At 49.4% G+C, this 9,227-nt stretch overlaps 1 protein-coding gene across 1 annotated transcript in view; it reads right to left on the reverse strand.

The window, feature by feature from the left end:
* The window catches only part of cep170aa (centrosomal protein 170Aa), an 18,939-nt gene that overhangs the window by 6,798 nt on the left and 2,914 nt on the right, over positions 1 to 9,227 (reverse strand). Inside the window, exons 2-15 of the mRNA XM_025061041.1 lie at positions 6,917 to 6,975; positions 6,681 to 6,810; positions 5,610 to 5,699; positions 4,960 to 5,038; positions 4,764 to 4,822; positions 4,457 to 4,682; positions 4,141 to 4,272; positions 3,869 to 4,030; positions 3,358 to 3,663; positions 1,688 to 2,056; positions 1,311 to 1,594; positions 1,099 to 1,197; positions 887 to 1,015; positions 851 to 854 (exon numbers count right to left, since the gene is read on the reverse strand). Coding sequence (XP_024916809.1) covers positions 851 to 854; positions 887 to 1,015; positions 1,099 to 1,197; positions 1,311 to 1,594; positions 1,688 to 2,056; positions 3,358 to 3,663; positions 3,869 to 4,030; positions 4,141 to 4,272; positions 4,457 to 4,682; positions 4,764 to 4,822; positions 4,960 to 5,038; positions 5,610 to 5,699; positions 6,681 to 6,785 — 2,044 coding nt within the window. The 5' untranslated portion in view covers positions 6,786 to 6,810; positions 6,917 to 6,975. The remainder of the gene's footprint in view (positions 1 to 850; positions 855 to 886; positions 1,016 to 1,098; positions 1,198 to 1,310; positions 1,595 to 1,687; positions 2,057 to 3,357; positions 3,664 to 3,868; positions 4,031 to 4,140; positions 4,273 to 4,456; positions 4,683 to 4,763; positions 4,823 to 4,959; positions 5,039 to 5,609; positions 5,700 to 6,680; positions 6,811 to 6,916; positions 6,976 to 9,227) is intronic.

Raw genomic sequence — 9,227 nt, forward strand, 5'->3', positions numbered from 1 at the left:
GTTGTTCGGCAGTTTGAAGGGAGAGGCCGAGTCTGGATTGGTGCCCCCGGCGTCGTTCTGGTCTCTCAGCTTGGCCTCCAGGAAGGCCATGACGGCCTCGGTGTCCTTCAGGAGCGTGGCCGTGTCCATGCTGCCCACGGAGTCGCTGCGTTCACGGCCACCGCTGCCTTTGTTGATGCGTGGAATCAGCTCCGCAGGAACACTGGTGCTGGGCTTCTCCACCGTGAAGCTGCCCTGTCGCACCAGAGGCTTGGCACACTTATCTCCTCCTTCTTCACCCCTGCCTCCCCCCTTCCTCTCCACTGACCTCTTTCTCCTCTCCCCTGAGCTGCTCTTGGCAGGAGGCCTGGATGGAGAGGAGGTGGAGCCTGGTTTTGGCGTGCCGCTCATTGCAGTGTCCCCCACAGGAGTTGGAGACCCCCCGTCCCCCTTGTTCTCTTTTTCCTGGGGCTCAGTGTCTTGTTTCTCCCCAATCTCAGACCTGAAAGGTGGGACGCTGGCTTTAGCTCGAGGGTCTTCCACGGGGAGCTGGGGGAGGGTCCTGCGCTTGCGGTCGGTCAGGCTGGAGCAGGACTGACCTCGGCTGAGTGACGCTCCATCAACTCCTGAAGAGAGAGAGGAGAAGATCAGGACAGTGAGTTCATGCTGACATGATGTCATGACAAACACAGGCGGGAGGAGAAGATCAGGAGTGGTGACAGTGAGTTCACGCTGACATGATGTCATGACAAACACAGGGGTTTTAAAATGTGAAGTGGGGCGCCCCCTGCTGTACAGTACTGGGGATGTGCCATAACATTTTCATCTTTTAATTTTATTTAATTTCAATCACTAATTGTTCTTGAAAAACCAAACTGAATCAGTCCTAAAACCTGAGTGAGTGGACAGATGTCTCACCTCCTTCTTTGAGCAGGACGCTGGACGTTTCTGCTCCTGAACCTTCTGGATCTGTCCTGGTGTGGTGAGCAGCCAGACTGGCCCACTGGGAGACCCAGCTGGAGTCCACAGTAAGACCCTGGAGACACAGAAAGGACTGAAATGTATATACATATACATATGAATATGTATGTACTGTATACGTATATCAACATTTTCTACCTCCGGTCCCGTCTGGTCTTTCTTCTTTCCTTCGACTTCTTCTTTTTGTTGGGACAGAACAGAGGAGGTGTGGTTTTGGCTGGGTTGAACACCAAACACCTAGAAACACCAGGAGGAGACACAGACACTGTGAGTATCTACAGTGTTTGCAGTTGTACTTCCAGTAATACTGCACACACTGGTGTACATGTGTTTTTCGCCCCCGTCCTCACCTTGTCTATCATGCGCCGCGCCTCCTCCTCCTCTGGGTTCCTGTTCTCCAGTTCTATGGTGTAGGTTCCCTTATCGCTGTGGTCGTCCTCTTCCGTCACGCCCGCTCTCTCTCTTCCTTTACTCAGGACTGAGGCGTCTTCACTGGTGGGGCTTCCCGTGGCGAGGCCCGTGCTGATCGAGCTGCGGCCCACACTCTGGTCCTCAGACCTCTGTTTGAGGAGCACCCGTGCAGCGGTCGGAGCTCCGGCGGTCACTGTAGCTGGTATGGGGGCAGGAGTTTTACCTTAGAGAGAAATCAAAAAATATATTAGGTTGGAAGGAATCCTTGAGACACGGTTGTTCACGTCAGACCTTCTAGAACAACCCGTACTCATACCTGGCTCCGAGGCAGCGGAGGTGGAGATGCTGAACACCTTAGGGTGAGACGGAGGCTGGGGACACACCCCTTCTCCGCCGGCTCCTTCTGCCAGCAGCGGTGCAGTCTGGGAAAATGAATAGGACCGGCGCTTGCGAGGGTTTTCCTCGTCGTAGAACTCGATCATGAAGGCGGTGCGAGTGCTGGTGGCTCTGGCTCCGCCCACTGAACCTTTCCCGACCCCCCCGGCCGCTCCGGGTCCGTCTCCTGCCGCTGCTAACTGGCTGTGAGCTGCCTTCAGACGCTCCTCCAGCGCATGGCGACGGTTGGCGAATCGCAGGCCCAGTCCGTTCTCAGAGTCACTCTGGGTTCCGTCCTCGTGTTTGCTTCCTGGCGGAGAGGAAAGAACGGCGACGTCAGTTGAATTCTGTTCTGACGACGACGTTTCCCGGTGTTGTCTGACTGTGAGGTGTTATTTAAACACTGAACAAATCCTGTGGTTCTACCGTCCACACAGGGTGGTCTATGTACAGGAGGAGAAAGTCAGCAGTGGACAGACAAGTTATTAGTCTCTCTCTCTCTCCCCCTGCCTCGCCCTCCCCCCCACACACACAACTGTCCTTGTGATAAAGACAATGTTGGCAGAGGAGAACAGAGGTGTCAGTGATAGGTCAGTGCTGTTCTCCACTCTCCCCAACATGACACTCAGTCGATCAATTCACACACACACACACACAACTGTCCTTGTGACAAAGACAATGTTGGCAGAGGAGAACAGAGGTGTCAGTGATAGGTCAGTGCTGTTCTCCACTCTCCCCAACATGACACTCAGTGGATCAATTCACACACACACACACACACACACACAAAATCAGTTATTGTTCAAACATAAACAGTGAAATGTTTGAGGTTTTCACTGTGTTTTGATGCAGTTTTGTTAAGTTCTGATTCCAGGTCAGTTACTGCAGGATGATGTCATCGATCCTCCACTAACAGACCACAGTCTCCGTACAAACTGTATTATAATGTTTGACCTGTGATCACATGATCGTCAGTGCGGCCGTCGACGTCTGACGTCTCCGTGTGGACGCAGCTGAATCAGTGGAACGTTAAAGGAATAAAGAACTCACCCGGTGCTTCATCCACTTCCTCCCTGAACCTCAGCCTCTACTGACACACACTGCTGCACATGCAGTGCTCAAACACACACACACACTCCGTGAAGTGACACACACACACAGCCTTTAAATACACCCTCCATCTATCACTACTTGGACCATCTGTTTCCATGACAACTACCTTCCAAAAAACGACTCTCCACAACTTCCTGCTGCACCTGTGCTGCAGTCCAGACGTTGACATTTGTCTCCCTGTCTCTCTCTGTCTTACTTCGTATGCTGTCCTCACTATTTGATCAGCAGCCACCAGAGCACAGGGTAAAAAAACTGCCCCCTCTAGAGGCCATTTGTCCCCCCAGATGCAGCATCAGTGTCTCCAACGATGACAGACAGGACACACCTTTCTATCACCACATCCTCCCTCTGCTGCCCTCTAGCTGACAGTATGGCTCAGTACAGACACAGTTGTTATCGGAGTGTTAAATAAATGCACTACATTCAGATGGTACACTCCTGGTACTCTCCTGGTACTCTCCTGGTACTCTCCTGGTACTGTGGGAACCGGTTCCTCACCCTTCAGTCTCTTCAGATGCACCGGCACGTCACTTTTGATGCTCTTGCTGTCCTCCTCTGTCGACTCACTCCGCACCAGGGTGGGGTCGTTCTGAGCCAACCAATCAGCCACCTTGCTCTCGGACGCCATCATGGCCGCCTGAAGCGTGCTCAGGTCCCTCCCTCCCGCACCTCCACTTCCTGTGCCGTTCTTTTTGGAGCGAGGTCTGTGGTGTTCAGCCGTGAACTTTGACACGTGGTCTTTGATGGTGACTTTTCCTGGAGCAGCGTTGTCAAACTCTATGGTGAAGGAAGCGTGACCTTGAGCTGTGGAGCCAAATCACAAAAACGAATCATGGGAATCATTGGAATGTTTTCACATTCAAAAAACAAAAAAGAATCATGGGATTTTTCCTGCCTTGGAATCATTGGAATGTTTTCACATTCAAAGATGGTTTGATCAAAACGACTGGAATGTCCACGTTCCTCAGGGACTTCCGTCAGTGTCCTCCACCGAACCGCTGACTTTTACCTGCGCTTGAGAGAACATTACTGCCCCCGATGTCTTTAGTTGGAATCTCATGGATGCCATCGTTGACCATGTGACTGTCTCTGCTGGATAAGATGTGGCAGTAGGCGGAGTCAGGAAGGCTGTCCTCTTTGTTCTTCTCTCCTCTTCGTGTGTCTTTGTTGTCTGTTTAAAACATTTATTCAACACGTATTTATTCTGTACAGATGTCGTCAATCATCGCACACACACACACACACACACATTAAAGGTTCTAAACATCTACTCAGTCAAACCTGGAGTGGAGCCGTCGTGTTTCTTAGGTTTGGTCTCCTGTTTGAAGGAGTTCTCGTCATCGGCGTCACCATCACCCCACCAAGATGGCTGCCCGTACAGAGGGGTCCCACGGGGCAGTGCGGTGTAATCGGCTGAGACACATGAAGCACAAACAGGTCAGGTCATAGGTCACAGATGAAGACCTCACCCTGGAGTTTTGTTTCCACAGGATCACAAAACAACAGTGACATATTTGAACCACAGTGGGCGCTCATGAGAGCTGTTGTTCCAGGTGACAGTGAACTGCATTTCCTGTGTGTCCCCCCTGACTCTCACCTATCTTGTCCTCCACTCTGTGAGGGTCCAGAGGTCTAACGTCCGTCTCCTTGAACACGGGGATGCCATCTGCGCTTCTGCCCTCTGCTGGCCTCGGTGAGCCGTCACCCGGAGGCTGGGGTGTAGGTCTTTTGAAGGTCTTCGTGGGGGACCTGGTGGTGGATGTGGTGGCCTCACCGTTGGTGAGTTTCTTGCTGAGCTGGAGTCCACTGGTGAACTTCTCATGCTGGACACAGAGCAGGAAGGACTCAGCAGAGTGTTGTGTGTGTGAAGACGTGTGTGTGTGTGTTTGGAGTGTGTGTGGTACCTTCAGCGCCTCCTCAGGGACAGTCAGCTCTCCTCTCACCACGGTGAACAGGTTGGTATGTTCCACAGTCAGGTTAAGAAAATGAGCTGGTAGTCGGTTTGGACATCAGGTTGTTTATGTTTACTGTGTGTGTGTGTGTGTGTGTGTGTGCGCGCGTGTGTGTGTGTGTGTGTAGTAAACAGCAGCAGAAGGATATCATAACCAAACCTCAGCTTGTCCTCCAGCTTCAGAGTGATGTACATCTGCTCCTGAATGCGGACATCGTTGACAAATGTCTGCGGTGAAAAGAAGGACAGAGGAGCTCAGAGAAACTAGACAAAAAAACTAAAAACTAAAAAAAGTCTGTACTTTCACTAATAAATCATATTTATTTAAGGATTTTAAAAATCTCTGCGAGGCCACAACTTCCACTGACTCAGGAAAAACAAGTCTATCTGGAGGAGCCGTGTGGTTGATGGGAGGACAGGAAGTGGCGCTGACTGGTGTTTCCTGTCAGAGAGCTGGGGATGGACAGTGTCAGCACGTGACTGATGTCAAAGACTGAAGCTGTTTTTAACTGTTTCTGACCCGAGACGTTCTTTAAATTGAATTAAAAAAACAAAACACTGATATAATTCTAATAATCAGTGTCATGTAAAAAAACAAAACACAGATATAATTCTAATAATCAGTGTCATGTGACTCACAGCTGCTGAAGGAGGAAAAGGAAGGAAGGAGGAGGGAGGAGGGAGGCTGCTGAAATCACAGACTCTGATCTAAACCTTTTTTCTTTCTGATATCTTCACGATGATAAAATCTCATTTCTTGTTGTACTTTCGTGTCTCCTCTCTGACTGTGTCCACTCACCCCGTTCAGGCTGCCCAGATCCTTCACCTTGTGCTCATCAGTCCCTGCTTCATAGTTGATCACTGCGTGCTGTTTATCCACACTGCGGGACTGGAACACAACACAACACAGCACAGAGACAACCATTCATTGTGTTCCATTGTTGACACACAGATCCAACAGAAACGACTGAGTGTTAATGAAGTGGACCAGCGTCTAAACCAGGGGCGTGGGCCGGACCAGTACAATCATAACATAATTAACTAGAAATAACAACAAGTCCAATGTTTTCGCCTGTTTGTTTTCTTTGTTTTCCTGCAGATTGGATTGGACCAAGTACGGGTCGGGTTTTGGCCCGCGGGCCGTATGTTAGACACCCCTGGTCTACATTATGTTTCATTGGGCTGTAAAAGAACACCGCAAATGCAATACTACACACAGACGCACACACACATACTTATATACGAGATGACTATGTATAGTTTACAGTATATATATATATATATAAATATATATATATACTGTAAACTATACACAGTCAACACAGAAACATGAAAATAACTGCTGTCCTCTCTCTCTCTCTCTCTCTCTATGAAGATCACTGCTGTCCTCTCTCTCTCTCTCTCTGACTCCTTGTCCCCCCCTCACGCCCCCCCTCTTGGGGGCTCATCTACAGTCAGCAGTGTCCCTCTGTTGCCTGTGTTGTTACTTCAGTGTGATCAGTGACATCATGTGACCCTCCCAGGGCGGGGCCTCCGCTAACAGCTTCATGAAAGCAATGTGAAACAGATTTGTAGGAATTTGTGTTTTGTTTCTCTAAATATTCAGCCTTGAGACCAAGTCTGACATTTGGAATGTGAGACATGTACAAGGTTAAACTGTTGATGAGTGAAGTCTGATCTGGACATTGATGCATCTTCTCACTGCTGACGGTGACTTCACACACGACCTCAGTCTGGAAACATCTGACCCACTTTCTATAAATACAGCAGTGAGCAGAGATTCACCAGGTCAGGCTGGAGGACACACACACACACACACACAGACACACACACCTCGGGTCAACAGACCACTCTCTGTTCTCCTCCTCACCTGCAGCATGAGCTCACAGTCGTCTCGACCCACAAAGATCATTTCCCGGGGCAGACGGTGGCGAGTTCCTCCGCTGCTCACCAGGAACCAGGAGGTGACGCTCATCTCTGCTGCTGCTCTTCTCTCCCTCCTGTAATGACAAAAAAATGTATTTATCCATTTAAACAGCGCCACCTGCTGAGCTGAAACCATGGTGCTTCCATAAAACATGAAGTGAAGTTGCTTCTGGTACAGACCTCTGTTCCAGGAGCTGCCGGACGATCAACCACTGAGAGCAGAACACCACGGAGCCATCCTGGAGAAAGACCAAGAGTGTGTCAGGACGCACCCACAGACAGCCATGTTTGTTTACTTCTTGTTGTGATGAGCAGTGAGGTGTCTGTTGACTGATGTCACAGACTTCACGTCACAGACGCCGTCATGTGACTGGAAACAAACTGCAGCAGTCCACATTCACACACTTCCCCACAGCCCGCTCTGATCACTGCCAGATGTTCAAACAGGAAGTGATGTAGGAATGTGAGGAGCAGACCTCAGCAGCAGGACGCCCACCCCACCCTCCCCCTCCGCTCCTCCACCGCCTGCTGCTGCTGCTGCTCATGTCACTGTTGGCACTGGTGTGTTGTTGAACTCCACCACCGCTAAAACTGAATTTGATATTTCTCATGCTGCCAAAAAAGAGGGGGAGGAGGGAGGAAGAGGGGAGGAAGAGGAGAGGAAACTAGGGAGGTCCAATAGTAACTTTTTTGCAGATATTGTCCAAAAACGTAATTTCCGATTCCGATAACTGATACCGATAGAGGCCTGGTTATATTTATTAAAAAAAACTTGTTGCCAATACCATCACGCCCATTGGGCTGCAGCATGAATGGAGCCTAACCCTAACCTTTGACCTCTTCTTTGACTTTGTGGTTTTGATTTTTGCCACTAAATCTGTCCAGGGCATGAATTATTCCCAGATGGTTGAGAATATTTTCTTAGGACTGGGAAGCATGTCATCACTTCCTGTGGGAGGAAGTGAACCGTGAAGCATAACTGAGCCAAAGTGACTCAGCAGGCTTTACACTACAGCTGACGATGTGTCAGCACACCCTACGCCCTCTACTGGTGGACTACCCATCTACTTATTGGGCACCCCTGCTCTGAGATGATGCAACAGCTGAGTGACCATCGGCAGTGCTGCTGAGACAATGTCTCATCATGGACATCACTGATGTCTCCATGTCCACAATGAGACATCACTGCCGATTAGAGCGCGGTGACAGGTGGTGGAGTGTGCTGAGGAAAATTCTCCAACGGGCCAAGAATTTGTGCAAGTTGGACTGAAATTCTTTGAAAAGTCAGTCGCAATATTTCCATGAAAATGTTATTTTTCTTTAACTTTTCAAGGATCCAAACGTGCTCCCCCGGTGGTGGGGGGGAGTCGAGCTGCCCTTTACTCACTGCAGTGACGAATAAATCACTTTCACTAACTCTTCCTCCTGAACCTCAATCTTCCAACAAGTTAGGGTTCTTGTGTCTAAGAGAGAACAGAGAGTGTCCATGCTGCTCCTCCTCTCCTTCAGTCCCTGGAGGTAACCAGCAGAACTCATTAGAATTCTGCAGCTGACCGTGGTCTGGCAGCGTGTGGTCCGACCAGTCCCTGCTGCCAAACACTGTCTGGATGAAAGAGCAGGAAGTCGGGCTGAGGACGTGTCTGCTACGTAGTACACATGTAGTACTCGGGCATGTAGTACTTATCAAAGACCGCACTGACTAAACTGTTGGAAACGGTCAAAACTGAGACAGAAAGATCTTTTAGTTTGTTCGTTTGTAACTTTGAACCTCTGTCTAATGAGTTAGAAGGAAAAAAAACATATGATGATCAATTGTTTTATATTTTATTTTCTGACTCTTTAGTGACTCTCACGACCTTGGTGAAAAGTCTGGTCCAGCAGAAGTGGGACAGAAGTGAGATCTGATATACTATATTTAGACACTGCCGCAAAAAAAACCTCCTTAAAGCAGAGGAGCAACATTTAGTAGAATATTAAATGACACGGAAATAAGAAATGAACACGTGTCAGCAGTGAGGAAGTGAAATGTGGTGTGTTAGCAGTGTGTTAGCGTTGTGCTTACACACCACTTGTCAGTGGTGACATTGTATACACACAATGTTGACACTGCATACATACACACACACACACACCAGATGAAATGTGTCCTCTGCCTTTAACCCATTCACTGACTCCTAGGCAGCAGTTGTTGGTTTCAGAAGGGCCGGGACTCGAACCTCCTCTGATGATAAGCCCAACCCTCTTGCCACTAAGCCATGGACGGCCCCAGCATGCATGATAATTCCAACTCTCTTACCACTAAGCCATGGACGGCCCCAGCATGTTTGTATGTGTGTGTGTGTTGCCAAGAAAACCCTGTTCCCACCTGCAGCCTCTCTTCTTCTCTTGGTCTTCACCAGCAGCTGAGTTGCACTGCTGCCACCTACTGGCTCTAATTTAAGTAAATACTTAACACTGACGATGTCCTGATACTTTCCGCGGGCCCCTAAAA

Source organism: Cynoglossus semilaevis, chromosome 12, assembly GCF_000523025.1.
Source record: "Cynoglossus semilaevis isolate Cse_v1.0 chromosome 12, Cse_v1.0, whole genome shotgun sequence".
NCBI lineage: Eukaryota > Metazoa > Chordata > Actinopteri > Pleuronectiformes > Cynoglossidae > Cynoglossus > Cynoglossus semilaevis.